At 47.6% G+C, this 18,707-nt stretch overlaps 1 protein-coding gene across 1 annotated transcript in view; it reads right to left on the bottom strand.

Moving 5' to 3' along the window:
- The window catches only part of LOC129711822 (gelsolin-like), an 88,257-nt gene that overhangs the window by 23,060 nt on the left and 46,490 nt on the right, over positions 1 to 18,707 (bottom strand). Inside the window, exons 8-13 of the mRNA XM_055659758.1 lie at positions 18,471 to 18,559; positions 16,915 to 17,130; positions 15,126 to 15,259; positions 13,215 to 13,305; positions 4,458 to 4,628; positions 567 to 741 (exon numbers count right to left, since the gene is read on the bottom strand). Coding sequence (XP_055515733.1) covers positions 567 to 741; positions 4,458 to 4,628; positions 13,215 to 13,305; positions 15,126 to 15,259; positions 16,915 to 17,130; positions 18,471 to 18,559 — 876 coding nt within the window. The remainder of the gene's footprint in view (positions 1 to 566; positions 742 to 4,457; positions 4,629 to 13,214; positions 13,306 to 15,125; positions 15,260 to 16,914; positions 17,131 to 18,470; positions 18,560 to 18,707) is intronic.

Genomic DNA, 18,707 nt, shown 5'->3' on the forward strand with positions numbered 1-18,707 from the left:
AAGACACTTGGACAGGAAAGGTTTAGAGGGATATGGGCCACTCAGGCAGGTAGACCTAGATTGGGCATCTTCGGCAGCAGGGATGAGATGGGCCGAAGGGCCTGTAGAGACACGGGGATTCAAGCAGCAGAAGGACGTTAGATCAGCAGCAATATTAACCTTGACATGGGTTAAAGGCCTGGAGGCTCATCACATTTGCATTTACAAATTTTAAGAGCATCATTCCACAACTACGATGGTGCTTGTTTTGTGTGGTGATAGTTTTGCAGAGCTGCATGCACATAAGGATCTCACTGTACCTTTGTACACATGACAATAAATCCACTGAACCATTGCACCTTAAGCCCCTGTCCCACTTAAGAAACCCGAACGGAAACCTCTGGAGACTTTGCGCCCCACCCAAGGTTTCCGTATGGTTCCTGGAGGTTGCAGGTGGTTGCAGGTAGTGGAAGCAGGTAGGGAGACTGACAAAAACCTCCGGGAACCGCACGGAAACCTTGGGTGGGGCGCAAAGACTCCAGAGGTTTCCGTTCGGGTTTCCTAAGTGGGACAGGGACATTACTTACCAGGCTCGCTGCCCTCCCCTACATCTGTGGCCCCGACCCCCAGGATGTCGAGGAGCTGCTGGGCCCCCTGCCTCTCGGGGTCGCTGGCTCCTTGACCCACCCACAGGTAGCTGGAGTCGGGGGTCTTCAGCACAAAGACATCGTTGGCATTCAGGTTGGAGGCTGTGGTATCGACCTGTGGGTTGGGGGGGGGGGGGGGGGGGGGGTGGAAAGCAGATTGGTCACGGCATCCGTAGCAACCACAGCAGCCCCACCCCCACCTCCCCCGATCACAGCGTTCAACATCAGGTCAGACCACAGAACCATCCCCACACTATTCATGAACTACCCCGAGCGGACCCCTCCTGCCCTCCCCACCACCCCATTCACACCCCCAACTGCAACCCAGGAATGGCAGAAGAATGGGGTTGAGAGGGAAAGATAGATCAAAGGACATTCCTTTTGGAAGGAGATGGGGGAATTTCTTTAGTCAGCGGGCGGCGAATCTGGGGAATTCATTGCCATAGATGGGTGTGGAGACAAAGTCAATGGATATTTTTAAGGCGGAGATTGATAGATTCTTGATTAATAGAGGTGTCAGGGGTTATAGGGAGAAGGCAGGAGAATGCAGTTAAGAGAGAAATATTGAACAGCCATGATTGAATGGCAGAGTAGACTTGATGGGCTGAATGACCCAATTGTGTTGCTATGACTCATGAACCACATCTCTAGATGTACCACATGATCTAGCCTGCTCCATATTCTCTCCCCGCTCCTCTAATGCCTTGCAGCGAGAGTGAACAATCATTAATGACTTGTATTAACTGATCTAATTTCCAACAGTAGCCCTGGGTCACTCTCAGTCACTCTCCTCCTGGAGATTACTTGTCCATTCTCATTGTTAACAGCACGGTGTCAAATTCATCCAAAAATAAATCCGGCCCAGAGCAGGATTTGAACCCTCAAACTGAGGCAGGGGATCAGATTTAATGCTGCGGGGAGCAGGCGGTGGGGGGTCAGGTACTGGAGGAAACAATGCCACTTCTGTGGAAGGGTCCCAACCCAAAACGTCACCCATTCCTTCTCTCCAGAGATGCTGCCCGTCCCGCTGAGTTATTCATTTATTACACTTCATCAGGCAGAGCAGGGGCCATGCGTTGGGCCATCATGTTACAGCTGCACAAGACGTTGGTGAGACCACACCTGAAATAGTGGGTGCAATTTAGATTGCCCAACTGCAGGAAGGCGGCAATGAAGCTGAGGTGGGTGCCAGAGACATTCACAAGGATATCACTGGGCTTGTGTTACAAGGAGTGACTGGGACAATTCCACTGGACAAAAGCCAGAAGTTCTCTGCCTGGGGATCATTCAGTGGCTCGTGTGGGAACTTGCATGTCTAGGAGAGGCGTAGATAGGTTCCCAATGCAATTTGTTGACCGACTTGGCAGTGGCTGGGTGAATGAGTTGGCCCGGGTGCTGGACTGCACACAAAGCCCAGCCGGCGGGCCAGCTGAGGAGTTTTGGCCCAGGCATCCAGCACCCCATCCAACTCATGACCCGATGATCCGCCAAGCGAAGGTCAGACAGCTGGCCGGGCTACCGACCAATGGGGCCATGAGCGAGGCACTGCTGCTGCACTCGAGTTTAGAAGGATGACGGGGATCTTATAGAAACATATAACATTATAAAAGGACTGGATAAAATTATAAAAGCTAGATACAGGAAAAATGTTCCCAATTGATTGGGGACGATCAGCCATGATCATAATGAATGGCGGCGCTGGCTCGAAGGGCCGAATGGCCTCTTCCTGCACCTAGTTTCTATGTTTGCATGGGCTGCACTACGTCGTGACGGGTGAGCCGGGGCCGGGTAGTCGCTGTCAAATATGGAACAAGGTCGGTACCGTATGGGACAAAACCAATTTAGCTCAATATACGGGATTATACGGGATTAATATACGGGACAATATACGGGACTAATACTGGACAGTTGGCAACGCTAGGTGTAGACATCACACCAAGTCTTCTCAGGAGCATTGGCAGGTGGAGCGGAACTTTCCGGAACGCAGGTGCTGCTGCCGCCTTTATATAACAAGGCCCATGTTCACCCCAGCCTGCAGCACACCAGTGACATCTGCTGGCAGCAATCGGCTCTGCGGCCGCTCCTGGTCAGATGGGCAAAACTAATGGAGACACCAGGAACTGAGTAGAAAGGAACTGCGGATTCTGGTTTATCTGAGGAAGGGTTCCGACACGAAACGTCACCCATCGTTTTCCTCTAGAGATGATGCCTGACCCGCTGAGTTACTCCAGCACTCTGTGAAACGTTATCCATCCATGTTCTCCAGAGATACTGCCTGACCCGCTGAGTTACTCCAGCATTTTGTGCCAATCTTCAGCAGACACAAGGAACTGCAGACGCTGGTTTACAAATGAACGACAAAGTGCAGGAGTAACTCAGTAGGTCAGGCAGTATCTCTGGAGAACATTTTTTTTTTTTGGGCAGGACACTCCTTCAGAAACTAATCATTTGCATCAATAGCAAGCTGCTGTTTGGAGAACATAGTTTGCAATTCTAATATAATTAATTATATTTATTTAGAGATACAGTATGGAAACAGGCCCTTCGGCCCACTGACTCCATGCCGACTATTGATCATGGACACAAAATGCTGGAGTAACTCAGCGGATCAGACAGCGTTTCTGGAGAAAAGGAATACGTGACGTTTCAGGTTGAGATCCTTTGACTATTGATTACATGTTTACACTAGCTCTGTTATTCTTAAGTGGGGGGCTACCATCGACTCCACAGTCAAAAAGGCACAACAGAGGATGTACTTCCTGCAGCAGCTGAGGAAGCACAATCTGCCACAGGCAATGATGGTCCAATTCTACACAGCCATCATAGAGCCTGTTCTCACCTTCTCCATCATGGTCTGGTTTGGCTCAGCCACCAAGCACGACATCCGGAGACTGCAGCGAATTGTCCGATCAGCAGAGAAGGTTATTGGCTGCAACCTTCCCTCCATTGACGAACTGTACACTGCAAGGGCCAGGAAGCGAGCGGGCAAGATCATCTCTGACCCCTCTCACCCTGGCCACAAACTATTTGAATCACTTCCCTCTGGAAGGCGACTCCGGATTATCAAAGCTGTCACAGACAGACATAAAAACAGCTTTTTTCCCCACGAGTAGCAGCTCTACTCAACAGCCAAAAATCTGTAGCCTCCTTTTGATCTGGTATTTTGTTTGGTTCACATGTTTGATTAATGGTGTTTTATTATTAATGTTTAGTGTTTATATCATTCGTAACTGTCACTGTATGTCATGTTGTCACTTGTGGGCGGAGCACCAAGGCAAATTCCTTGTATGTGAATACTTGGCCAAATAAACGTATTCATTCATTCGTTATCCCATTTTGTCAATCACTCCCCACGCACCAGATTCTTGATTAGAACGGGTGTCGAGGGTTATGGTGAGTAGGCAGGAAAATGGGATTAGGAAGCAGAGATCAGCCATGATTGAATGACGGAGTGGACTCGATGGGCCAAATGGCCTAATTCCCTTCCTATAACTTGTGAAGGCGAGTGAATGAGAAAGTGGGATAACATAAAAAAAAGTGTAGATTTACAGAGGCCAAATGTTTTGGGGTTGTGGGAGGAAACCGGAACACCCAGAGGAAACCCACGCGGTCCCAGGGAGATCGTGCAAACTCCAAACACAGACCACACCCGTGGTCAGGATTGAACCCGGATCTCTGGAGCCAAGAGGCAGCAGCTCTACCCGCTGCGTCACTGCACCGCCCTTATAATAGTGGAAGCAATTCTTCAAAAGTAATAGCATGGAGAACAAGGCTTGTCATTTGCCCTTTCAGAAAGGCGTTGTCCATCAGAGACCATGATCACCAACTAACCTCCACTGCTCTGGTGGATCCAGAGCTGCTGGCTCGGACTTGGAACAAGCGATTGTCCGCGGGCGCGCTCTGCCCACCGTCCCGGGAGCTGCCACCTTGGTAGACCACCAGCGGCTGCCCTCCAAACATGCTCATCAGATGTGCTGGCTCCTTGCCCTGGATCACTCTCACCTACCCAGGAGAGAAACAGCAGTCAGCAGCTCGCACGGGGAACAGGCAACGAGACTCAGACACTGGGTGGGGAAAGTGACCAAACGCAGTCAAATCTGAAGACATCCAATGGATCGCACCCAGACAATTAAACAATGCAGGAGCACAAGCCCCCCCCCCCCCCCCCTCACATTGACAGGCAGCACCATTCTCACAGGAACCCTCTGGAATTCCACCCTCCTCTCTCTCACCCACGCCTCCCTCCCCATCTGGGGCCCAGAGTACTGCACTAGCAAGCCCTGGCCCGAGAAAGCTCCACTAAAACCCCCAACTCAGCGCGGGAGCAAGAGCAGTCACTAACCAGAGCCAACTCCTCCAGGGATCTGTATGGGTGTCAGGATTATGTGGAGCAGGAGAATGGGGTTAAGAGGGAAAGATAGATCAGCCATGATTGAATGGCGGAGTTCACTTGATGGGCTGAATGGCCCAATTCTACTCCGATCACTGATGACTGGTACACCACGGTCCGTGTGAATTCCAGCTCTTGGCCAGCAGATCACCAGTAGAGTGAAGCTGCCACAGGGCCAATTCCCCCCGGATTCCATAACCCACCTATACACTGGGGCCAGTTCATCTGCCGACCCATGTTACCTAGGGGAGTGTGAAGTCCCTGGAGCAGCAGGGATGGTGAGGATTGAACACGGGTCACTGGCCTGAGAGACAGCACTCCACCATTTCCACTTCCATAGATGTTTCAAAATGTCTTCCATCCCTGCCAACCACTTCCCAAGTTTACAGATAATGGACTTTAGTTGATTGGAATTACATCAATGTAATTTACAAACTTTGTTGCGAATTCAAAGATAGTCAGGAAGCCCGAGGGTTCTGGAACTTGTGATGAAAGATTTGCTGGAACATCGGAACTTGGACGTTAGCAGCAATCACGGTGCAGAGGTGGGCATCAAAATGGATGCCCAGTGGGGATTCCCCACCACACGCAGCTGCAAGAAAATGGGAGGACATTTTCTGGAACTCGTGTTGGAATAGTGTAAACATTAATCCGAGCTCCTCGTCAAGCCAGAGGGAAGCTGCATGTTTTATTTAAATGAATGCTGGCCCTTTCATTTTAGATTCTACCCACTCGCATCTTCACAAAATCAAACAGAAGTCTGGCTCGGGTTCTGCATGCGCTGGAGCTTGGGCAGTGAGCCTGCTGCAGCTACAGTGCTGCCCACAATGCATTTATAGAGTCACAGTGATACAGTGTGGAAACAGGCCCTTCGGCACAACTTGCCCACACCGGCCAACAGGTCCCATCTACACTAGTCCCACCTGCCAGCATTTGGTCCATCTCCCTCCAAACATGCCTTATCCATGTACTTGTCTAGATGCATCTTAAATGTTTAGATAGTCCCAGCCTCAACAACTCATCTGGCAGCTTGTTCCATACACCCACCACCCTTTGTGTGAAAACGTTACCCCTCAGATTCCTATTAAATCTTTTCCCCTTCACCTTAAACCTACATCCTCGATTCACCTACTCTGGGCAGGAGACTGCATCTACCCAATCTATTCCTCCCATAATCTTATACACCTCTACAAGATCACCTCTCACCCTCCTGCGCTCCAAGGAATAGAGTCCCAGCCAACTCAACCACTCCCTTTAGCTCACACCCTCTAGTCCTGGCAACATCCTTGTAAATCTTCTCTGTACCCTTCCCAGCTTGTTATAGGAAACGTGGTGCCCAGACCTGAACACAATACTCTAAATGTGGCCTCACCAACATCTTATACAACTGCAACGCAACCTCCTAACTTCCATACTCAATAATCTGACTGGTGAAGGTTTCTACCCATGCGTTGCACAGCTCCATCTAGTGGAAGCAGACTGTCAGACCACGGTGCGCAGTAAAAGGGCAACTCATAACATACATTACGTGTGACTAATTGTGCATGGGCCCTGTGTTGGATAACAGCCACGTGTGCCTTCTTCTCCACACTCTCTCAAACAAGTTTGCAGCAAAAGCTTTGAGACTGACAAGTTAATAATCAGGGAGCCACTTTGAACGCATCCTCTTTTGGACGTGTCCCACTGCATCAGGTGCTGTCTAGGCAACACACTGGCGTGCAACACCTGGCACCATTGTTAGTGTCAGCGCTGGACTGGCATTGCCTTCCCATGGCACAGACACCAGGCCCGGCCAATTGGCTGCATGGTTTACAGAGAGTGGTGAGTCTCTGGAACTCTCTGCCGCAGAGGGTAGTCGAGGCCAGTTCATTGGCTATATTTAAGAGGGAGTTAGATGTGGCCCTTGTGGCTAAGGGGATCAGAGGGTATGGAGACAAGGTAGGTACGGGATACTGAGTTGGATGATCAGCCATGATCATATTGAATGGCGGTGCAGGCTCGAAGGGCCGAATGGCCTACTCCTGCACCTAATTTCTATGTTTCTATTTCTATGTTTCTATGTTTACATTGGCCATTTCACAAACAGGCTTCAGTTACATTGGCAAAACAAACTCGCATCAAAACTCAAATTAGCTGTTAGGCTTTTAATGCAAGGACAATCATAGCCTTAAGCAATTCCTCCTGGTATGGTAAGGGGTGTTAGAGCAAATTAAAACAATGTTAGCACAGGACGGAGCCAATTCCATCACGTAATCGTGCAGTTTTAATCCAAAACCAATACACAATCGCAAACACACAGTTAGTTTTCTGCTTGAACCAGGAGGGGGGGGGGGAAGAGTAGTCTCTGCATTGGACGCAGATTTCAGCACAAAGTTCCAAGATACAACGTGCCTTTTGCCCAACTTCCCACCCACATTAACCTTCGAGGGAACTATGTGCAAACAAGTGAAAGTAAACAGTGTTCTGGCATCAACCCTCAAGAAATTAATGGGTGTAACAACATGTAGATCAGTAGGAGAGCCTTTAACACAACAGAACGTACCCAGGTAGTACAGTGGAGTGTCGCCAGAATTAAATTCTTGCTATTGAGGGAGTGCAGCGTAGGTTCGCCAGGTTAATTCCCGGGATGGCGTGAGTGACATGTGATGAAAGAATGGGTCGACTAGGCTTGTATTCACTGGAATTTAGAAGGATGAGAGGGGATCTTATAGTGACATATAAAATTCTTAAACGATCGGACAGGCTCGATGCAAGAAAAATGTTTCCAATGTTGGGGGAGTCAGAACCAGGGGTCACAGTTTAAAAATAAGGGGTAGGCCATTTAGGACTGAGATGAGGAAAAACGTTTTCACCCAGAGAGTTGTGAATCTGTGGAATTTTCTGCAAGTGAAGGCAGTGGAGGTCAATTCACTGGATGTTTTCAAGAGAGAGTTAGATTTAGCTCTTGGGACTAAAGGAATCAAGGTATATGGGGGGGAAAAGGCAGGAACGGGGTACTGGTTTTAGATGATCAGCCATGATCATATTGAATGGCAGTGCTGGCTCGAGGGGCCATATGACCTAATTATTTATGTTTCTAATAAAGCACAGCAACGTGACAACACTAGAGCTAGTGAACTCAGTCAAGGTAGATAGTCAAGAGATGGAGTGGCTGAGGAAACAATTTCTAAGAATTGGGACCAAACAGATGAAAGCAGAGTCAGTGTTTGCCTCCAGGAACGCAGAACAATTGGCAGCCCTGCCAACAGTATGTTGGTTCGTCTTTTAAAAAAATGTTTCAGTGCATTTTATAAGTTTGTGTAAATGTTCTCCGGTTTGTATTATTTGTTTGGGGTTGGGGGGGGGGGGGGGGGGGGGGATGGGTCGGGGGAAACTTTTTCAGTTTCTTGCTTTGTCAGAGACGCGATGTTTCCGGCTCGCGTCTCCGGGCGCTTTGCGGCCTATCATCGATGGAGCTGGAGGCCTCCTTGGACTGACCTTGGGCCCCACTGCGAGGCACGGACTTAATATGGGAGCCGATCCCTTGCCATCGAGAGCTCGCAGTCTCGGGACAGGCTAGAGGAACGCAGAGGATCGACCAGCCCCGACGTGGGGTTCGATTGCCCGCTGCAGGGAGCTGACATCCCCCCCCCCCAATGCAGGGGCTGGATCGCCCCGATGCGGAGAACCCAACTTCCATCTACGTGAGGCAAGATCGTCCAGTCAATGGAGGCTCGAGGCCCCCGACCGCGGGAGAACAAAGGGAAGAGATTGAACTTTTTTTCGCCTTCCAACACAGTGAGGAATGTGGAGAAGTCACTGTGGTGGATGTTTATGTTAAAATATGTTTTGTGTTGTTTTTTTATTTGTAGGTCTGACTTGGCAAATGAAATTCCTTGCATTATGCAAAATATACTTGGCTAATCAAGTATTATTGTGAATGTGATCAAGGGCACGAAGCCGACGGGCCGGGCTGGGAAACGGGCAATTACAGAGACACTGTTGTGACAGAGATGCGAGGACACTTAGAAAGTGACACTTGTGAGCCGGGACTTACAAGTGTGGGGGAAGTGCGGGAAAAGTCTTGGCATCATGTTGGGCACAGTTATTGTGAGCTGAAGGACCTGTTCGTGTGCTGTGCTGTTCTACGCTCCATGCCACGTGACGCTTCATTTGATCCGTAGTTTGGGCACGGGTAGGAGAGGGGCGGAAATGTGATGGAGGGAATGAAGCAAGGAGTTCTAGGTGAGGTGGTGTTGGAGTGCCTACTCCCCCACACTGTGGCAACGGCCCTCCACTACGTGCGAGCAGGCAGGACATGACCGGAACATGGCACTACACTCCAACACATGAGCACATCTACTTTATCACATTCTGCCCCTTAGGGCCATGTGCTACAGCACATTCTGCAATACCTGGTTAACGAATCTGGAGCAGTCAGATCCCTGTGGGGAATTAGGAATTCAGTCCGTTAGCGATGATGTGCAAACAATTAAACGAGGAACGGGAACAGGAGGTCAACCAGTCCCTCATGCCTGCCCAACCAAACGGACGGTATCCCATCACATCCAATTCTCCCCAAAGTCCAACCTCCTCCCATTCTCCATAACACAATTTCCTTCAAAATTACAAGTTAAATTTTAGGTATCCACAAATTCAAGGATTCATCCTCCACGTTTCTGGGAAAGGAATTCCTTCAGATCCAATTTTCTCCAAAGTTCAGCGTCCTACGATTTTCCAAAACACAATTTCAATAGACAATAGGTGCAGGAGTAGGCCATTCAGCCTGTCGAGTCAGCACCGCCATTCAATGTGATCATGGCTGATCATCCCCAATCAGTACCCCGTTCCTGCCCTCTCCCCATATCCCCTGATTCCGCTATCCTTAAGAGCCCCATCTAGCTCTCTCTTGAAAGTATCCAGAGAACCAGCTTCATCACCCTCCGAGGCAGAGAATTTCCTTAAGAATTAAAATTTTATTTTAGGTTTCTATAAATTCTAGGATGAAGCCTCCACGTTTCTGGGAAAGTAATTCCAAGGACACTCAGTTGCAGGGAAGAAATACGTCCTCCATCACAATCTAAACAAGGGGGTATGGAGACACCCAGGTCTACCTCACAACCAGACAGCAGTGTTGAACTACTATCTACCTCTTCGATGTTCCTGGGACTATCCTCAAGTGGACTTTGCTGGCTTTACCTTGCACTAAACGTTAATCCCTGATCATGTATCTATACACTGCAAATGGATTGATTGTAATCATGTATTGTCTTTCTGCTGACTGGATAGCAGGCAACAAAAAGCTTTTCACTGTACCTCGGTACACGTGACTATAATCTAAACTGAAACTTTTTCCTCCTGCGAGGCTTTCCAAATATCATTTTCACGATTAGGTGTTTATTTCCACAAATGACGTTTGGTGAGGGTCCTGTACGTCCAAGCACGTTGATCACGTGGAAGACCGAGGCTGGGGTTAACGCACCATCTCTGATGCTGGACTCGCCAGCGATATCGAGCAACTGGCCGAGAAACAGCGAACACCATTTGCAGCCCCCAATGACTTCACTGGGCAGGAGACCATCACAGTACAGTGACGTCTAACTACCAGCTGCCTTGCACCAATGCTTGCCCCTTCAATTCACAGATCCTTACCAGTCTCACTTGCCAAGATTCATCACACAACCATACAGGGGAGTGTCCTGCTTTGTACAATGTACAAAACCATACATCACACAGCCATACAGGGGAGTGTCCTGCTCTGTACAATGTACAAACTACTTGACGAAAGAAGATAAACAATGTTACAATAGAGCGATTGATTTTCCTTTCTTCTTTTTTTTCTTTTCTTTCTAGGGTCTTATTTCTTTTCTTTACTTCCTTCTCTAATTCCTTCCCTAAGGGGTTCTCTTCTCCCAACACTTTCCTGCACCTTCACGATTCTTGCTTACTTTCCTTATTTCTTTTATTTCTATCTTTTAAAAGCTCAAAAAATGAAGTGGTACAACATAATGTAATAAGATATATGCGATGTATTAATGTGATTTACTGTGCTGCTAATAAAAATAAAATTAAAAAAAAAAAAAAAAGATAAACAAACATCTCCAAACTAGGAAAACTCTTTAGTCAGAGGGTGGTGAATCTGTGGAATTCTTTGCCACAGAAGGCTGTTGAGGCCAAGTCAGTGGATATATTTAAGGCGGAGATATAGATTCTTGATTAGTACAGGTGTCAGAGGTTATGGGGAGAAGGCAGGAGAATGGGGTTAGGAGGGAAAGATAGATCAGCCATGATTGGATGGCGAAGTAGACTTGATGGGCCGAAAGGCCTAATTCTACTCCCATCACATAAATTCTTGCTAGGAAAACAAGTTACCTCAGCCAGTAACACTTCTAAGTACAGCAATCAGTTTAACTGCCTGCGTGAGCTAATTCAAGGACAAATAGCACATTAAACATTTTCAACTAGGTGGTTGCAGAAGGGTCTGCCTTTTATTAATCAGCCAAGCGAGTTTGATATAGAAAACCCTATGATTAAAATGGTTGGTGCCTGCTACACTGGGCTTGTAGAAGCACAAACAGAACCAGATAATAGTGTCTGGCAGAGAAGCCAGGACATGAATGAGGCAGCTTGTGTTGACCCACAACACACCCATAGAACGCAACCACAGCACCGACTCTTCACACAAACAAGGGCAAACACTCGGGCTATTGTTTTGTTCAAGACGTCTCCTTGGACTGCTGAGTCACGCCACATCATCAGCCCAAAGATTACTTTTAATATAACAGTTCCATTTTGAAAGGCCTCCATTTTGACTATAGGAAGGAACTGGAGATGCCAGTTTCATCTGAAGATAGACACAAAAAGCTGGAGTAACTTGGCAGGTCAGGCAGCATCTCTAGAGAAAAAGGAATAGGTGACATTTTGTTTCAAGACTCTTCTTCAGACTGAAGAAGGGTCTCGACCTGAAACTCAGCTACTCCGTTTCTCCTGAGATGCTGCCTGACCCGCTGAGTTACTCCAGCATTTTGTGTCTATTTCCACTTTAAGTAAACTGAACTGACGCCCATGTTCAATATTATTTACAAGGAACTGCAGATGCTGGTTTACAAAAAGAGACAAAGTGCTGGAGTAAATCAATAGATCAAGGCAGCATCTCTGGTGAACATGGATAGGTGATGTTTCTGAAGAAGGGTCCCGACACAAAATGCTATCTATCCATGTTCTCCAGAGATGTGGCCTGAGCCACTGGGTCACTCCAGCAATTTTACCCCCAAGATTATTTGTTGGCAAAAACGAGGTTGAACAAATTTTATCCAAACGTCTCTCCCAGATGCGATAAATGTTTGTTTCAAAACGCTAATATAACACACTCATTTGTTGGATGTACAAAGTTGAATAAATTTTGGAGTGATATATTTGATATATTTACAAAGATTTTCAAGTCAAGAATAGAACCCAACACGGAATGGATTATATTTGGAATAATAGGAGAAGATACCAATTTAAATAAAGATCAAAATGTTTTTTTTAATTATGGGTTAATAATTGGAAAGAAATTGATACTTAAATTTTGGAAAAGTACAACCACACCAACTGTTAAAATGTGGATTAGGAATATGATGGACATAGCACGCCTTGAAGAAATGAGACTCCGACTAATAGATAAATATGACCAATTCTTAAAGAGTTGGTCTCCTTTCATCGACTTTTTGGAATCATGTGATGCAGCGGTGCCGTAAGGATTGCCGATTTCAGTTCATGACGCGGATAGAGCTACATCTCCGAATACAGATTTGAAAAATTCTCTTTTAAGGGGCCTTCCCTTCTATCTCTACTCTCCCCTTTCTCTCTTCCTTTTTTTATTTTTTATATACACACTTCATGTTTTTCTACTCTCTGCCATCTATTTTTCCACTTTTTCCCCTTTCTATTGCTTTATTTTTCTTGATCTGCTTACTTTTTTCTTATAACATAAAACTAGAGGTTGTACATAGAATGGATTACGGTATTACATAGTTGGCACCTAAAATTAGGCGCCACTGTACTGTTTTGTGCTGTATTAACTTCTAATAAAATAAACAAAAAAAAAAAAAAAAAAAAAAAAAAAAAAAAAAAAAAAAAAAAAAAAAAAAGAAAAGATTATTTGTTGGCAGCGATCACCAACAAGGGTTGACCGAGCAGAGCGCTGTGTGTGACCATGGAGGGAGAGACACACGTACCTGGACCGGGCCACCATCCAGCTCCTCGTCCAGCTGGGCAGTCAAGATGGCGGAGGCACCAATCTCATCCTGGGAGGAGTCACTTCCCTGCCTGGAAAACAAACCAATTGGCCGATTAAACACTCGCTCTCCTCGTGTCCCAGTAATGCACGGCCCGGGCTTGTTCATTCCCGCGGGAAACAGAGCAGAACCACTGCGTCCACGGATGTCGATTAGAGACGACGAAACACCAGTGGGATGGAGGCAGAAATACTCAGCGTTTCCAGGGGAAAGGATCGCGAGGAAAAATAAAACAAGTCTTTGGATTGTAGAATTATTGACATCAATGGCAGAGGGTTCACAGGTTGCTGCCTTACAGTGCCAGAGATCCGGGTTCAATCCCGACTACAGGTGATGTCTGTACAGAGTTTGTACGTTCTCCCCGTGATCGCGTGAGTTTTCTCCAGGTGATCGGTTTCCACCCACTTTCCAAAGACGTGCAGGTTTGTAGGTTAATTGGCTTTGGTATAAATTGTCCCTAGTGTGTAGAATTTCGCTAGTGCACGGTATTGCGGGTCGGTGTGGACTTGGTGGGCCGAAGGGCCTCATTGCATACTGCATCTTTACAGTCAGTTGTCAGATCAGTTTCCCCCAGAGTCTTGGCTCTCATGTAACATACATTTGGAAGTCATGGACTACAGCAGTGAAAACACACTCCTCAGTCAATCTTCATCAGATGATCAAGTCTGACAAACACCGCACTTTCCCCATTACCATAGCGAGAATTGGACTTGCTCAGTATTGGCACTAGACACACCTCATGGGCAGAGTCAGCCTCCCCTTTCTTTAGGGATTCAATTTATGGATCTGGACAGCAATCCAAAACATTTGCAAAATGGATGACAACATTGAGATCATAACAAGTATAGAGTCCACCTTGGAAGTCCACCTTCCACCCCATCAGCCGTAGCATACAACATATAATCCTCCGACATTTTCGTCACCTCCAACAGGATCCTACCACTGACCACATCTTCCCATCCCCCCCCCCCCCCTTTTTGGCTTTCCGCAGAGACCGTTCCCTCCATAACTCCCTGGTCAATTGGTCTCTTCCCAACCCCTCCCCTGGCACTTTCCCTTGCAACCGCAGGAAATGCTACACTTATCGCTTTACCTCCCCCTGTAATTCCATCCAAGGACCCCAAGCAGTCTTTCCCGGTTTGGCAAAGGTTCACCTGCACCTCCTCCAACCTCACCTATTGCTTCCGCTGTTCCAGGTGTCAACTGCTCGACATCGGTGAGACCAAGCGCAGGCTTGGCGATCACTTCACCCAATACCTCCGCTCAGTTCGCAATAACCAACCTGATCACCCAGTGGCTCAGCACTTCAACCATTCCTAATCTGTCCTGGGCCTCCTCCATGGCCAGAGTGAGGCCCACCGCGTATTGGACGAACAGCACCTCATATTTCTCTTGGGTAGTTTACACCCCAGCAGTATAAACATCGACTTCTCTAATTTCAGATAGTTCTTGCTTTCTTCCTCCTGCCCTTCCCCCATCCCAGCTCTCCCACAGACTACTGTCTCCTCTTCCTGTCTACCCCCCCCCCCCCACATCAGTCTGAAGAAGGGTCTTGACCCGAAACGTCACCTTTTCCTTCTCTCCTTAGATGCTGCCTCACCAGCTGAATTTCTCCATCATTTTTGTCTACCTTTGATTTTTCCAGCATTTGCAGTTCTTTCTTAAACACGACATTGAGACGTTCATTCCAATTCATCTCAGTAGAAGAGGCAGCAACAGATGAATGGTTGTCTATAAACATCTGACTAAGTAGACTTGGGACACCTCACTGGATGAGACGAGGAATCTCCTGTCGTAAGGAACCCCCCCCCCCCCCCCAAAGCATTGAAATAAATATCAGAGCAAGCTCACCAGAAGTAGATGATGTGGCCACTTCTCCCACCGAAGGTGTAGGCGTACAGGATAATGTAGCAGTCCCCTCCATAGAACTGGCCATGGGTGCCAGGGTCCACCAGCACCTTGTCACTGCCTTCGATTCGCCACATCTGAGGGGATGAGAAACAGCACAAACTGAAAGCACAGATTCCACCCTCCACCCATGCTACAAGGACAATGCCAGCTCTCCCCTCCACCCATCAACTGCCCCACATTATGGTGCGGGACACACTCCTTCTCATGCTGACCTCCAACACGTAACAAACTACACTCACCTTCCAGTGCAGGGACCAACCCTTCCATATTCTGGTTCAACTGGATTCACCACAATAACATACACAATAAACATTCAAGCAAATTGAAGTCAGTCTACAGTACTGACACAGGCTCTTCAGCCCACGTTGTCCATGCTGATCAAGTTGGGCTTGTCCCATTTGCCTGCATTTGGTCAATTGTTCCTCAATCCCTTCCTATCCACACGTCTGTCCACATCTTCCAAAAGTCATCATTGTATCTGTTCTATAGCTTCCTCTGGCAGCTCATTCTAGATACTGACAAACCTGAGCCAAGATATTGCCCCAAAGGTCCCTCTTAAATATTTCCCTCACCTCAAGCCTACGTACTGTCATTTTAGAATCCTCTAACCTGAAGAAAAGCCAGAACGTTCATCATATCCATGCCCCTCATGATCTTGCCCACCTCAGTAAGGTCACCCCTCAACTTCCCACACTGCAAGGAAACAAAAGTCCAAGCCTATCCAACCTCTCTCTATAACACGCCCGCAAGCCCCAGTAATATCCTGGTAAATCACATCTGCGCCCTTTCCAACTTAATGACATTCTGCCTGCAGCTGGGCAACCAGAGATGCACGCGGTACTCCTAGTTGTTCATCTCACCAATGTGTCACACAGCTAAGTCGTCGTGGCCCAACATTTATACTCAATGCCCTTCTCAAGGCAGCAAACACACAAATGTCTTCTTCACCACATTGTCCACGTGTAGTGAACCATGCACCAGTACTCCCAGATCACCGTGTTCTGCCACACTCTCCAGGCCTCAACCCTGCCCCGATTTGTCCGGTTAAACCCAAGCAGAAACGCACTGCCCATTGCACAACCCCAGAGCTGAGGAGAGGTTGCAGGCCAAGACATGAATGGGCTTCTCTTTGCACAGCTGCTGTGTGCTTGGCAGTTTACTTGCAGCACCTCCACACTTGCAGTAGCGGGCATTGACCCCCTGCTTGTACACATCCAAAGGATGGGCACCATTGTTGGCAGATGTGCCTTGCATTTAATGCAACATTCAGAAGATTGAGATGCACGGGGTGAACAATGATTTGGTCGTCTGGCTTACTGGCAGAGGGTTATGGTGGAATGTGTAGGAAGGAACTGCAGATGCTGGTTTACACCAAAGATGGACAGAAAATGCTGGAGTAACTCAGCAGGACAGCCAGCATCTCTGGCGGGAAGGAATAGGTAACGTTTTCAGTCTCGACCGGAAACATCAGCCATTGCTTTTTTCCCCCAGAGATGCTGCCTGACCTGCTGAGTTACCCCAGCTATTTGCGTCTATCTTCGGGTTGACGTAGATATTCAGGCTGGAGGTCCGTGACCAGTAGAGTTCCGCAGGGATCTTTGCTGGGACCTCTGTTGTCCGTGATACATGCAAATGACTTGGACATAAACAGACAGGTTGGTGTCTCCCGTGCTTTGTACCGGGCTTGTGCCTCGGGCTAGTGCGTCTCTGATTGCGGTGTGGTCCTTACCGTTTTCTCCCCAGACCCATCATCCACCATTCCGTACTGGGCAGCCATGGCTGGAGACTCGTGCAGAGTTCCAACATCAAAGGGCACTTTCTCAATCTTGGCGATCTGCCCAGAGATGTAGCAGGTCCCCATTCCCTGCGTCTGGTACAGGTCCACCCAGTTCTTGAAGAACTGCTTGAAGAGTGGGGTCTCGCCAGACTCTGGCAGGATCTGAACCTAGGGAATCAAACGCAGAGGAGAGCTGTAACCCAACTCCCAGCTCCAAGTCATGCACATCACACCCACTGAACAAGAGGCTTCTTCAGCAAAACCAACAGAAAATATCACTTACCAAAAAACAAAGTCCAAATGGTAGAGAAACTGAAGTGAATAAATTGCATTGCTTTGTAGTAATGGGTAACTGGACAATTTCAGTTTTCATGCTGTTTAGAGAAACAGCATGAAACTGAAATAGAGAGAACTATAATACAAAAACAGCGGTAGACAATAGGTGCAGGAGTGGGCCGTTCTGAGGCTCTATAAGATAATGTTGAAGCTCTATCAGGCGCTGGTTCAGGCCGCATTTAGAGCATTGTGAGCAATTGTGGGCCCAATATCTGAGGAAGGATGTGTTGGTTCTGGAAAGGGTCCAGAGAAGGTTTATGAGGATGATCCCAGGAATGAGTGGGTTAACCTATGATGAGTGTTTGACAACACTGGGCCTGTACTCACTGGAGTTCAGAAGAATGAGGGGGGACCTCATTGAAACTTACTGAATAGTGAAAGGTGGATGTGGAGAGGATGTTTCCAGTAGTGGGCCAGAGGCCATAGCCTCAGAATAAAAATGACGTATCATTGGGAAAGAGATGGGGATGCATTTCTTTAGTCAGAGGGTGGTGAATCTGTGGAATTATTTGCCACAGAAGGCTGTGGAGGTCGTCAGTGGATATTTAAGGCAGATAGATAGATTCTTGATTAGTACAGGTGTCAGGGGTTATGGAGAGAAGGCAGGAGGATGAGAAAGCTAGATCAGCCATGATTGAATGGCGGAGTAGACTTGATGGGCCGAATGACCTAATTCTACTATAATTTATGAATCAGGCCCTTCGGCCCATCAACCATTGGTCACACATTCACACCAGTTCTATGCTATCTCACTTCCTCATCCACTTCCTGCACAACAGGGACGATTTGCAATAGCCAATTATCTTTGTAACATGGGAGGAAACCAGAGCACCCGGCAGAAACCCACAGGGGGAACGTGCAACATCCACGCAGACAGCACCAGTGGTCAAAATCAAACCTGGGCCGCTGGCACTGGGAGGCAGCAGCTCTACCATTTAGATCCCAGTAAATATCCAATTCTTCAGTATGACAAGCACTACTTCTCCAGCTCATCTTTGCAGAGCAGCAATGCGATAAACATTATTGCAACAATGGATGTTGCCTGACCCACTGAGGTCACCAAGCCGTTTGCTTTATTTTTGCAACATTATTAAACTGAAGGTTCATATCATTGAACAATTTAAGTTGATGCTCTAATTGAATGAAAACAACCCCCCCCCAACTGGTCTTACCTGGGTGTGTTGAGGATACCCCATTTTGGAAATGAAGTCCTCCGCGCCTTTCAGAGCAGCTTTGCGTTCTTCTGGGTCGGCCTGCTTACCTTTCATAGTTCAGAAAAGAAAGCAACATTTAGAATTTCCATCAATGTGTTTCTGACCGTCCACGATGAATGCTTATATTTGGCGCTCGCGATCTATTGACCCAGCTAATAATTCACAGACCCCGGCCTCAACTCCGCTGCAGCTGTT

The sequence above is a fragment of the Leucoraja erinacea genome, chromosome 31 (genome assembly GCF_028641065.1).
Source record: "Leucoraja erinacea ecotype New England chromosome 31, Leri_hhj_1, whole genome shotgun sequence".
Lineage (NCBI taxonomy): Eukaryota > Metazoa > Chordata > Chondrichthyes > Rajiformes > Rajidae > Leucoraja > Leucoraja erinaceus.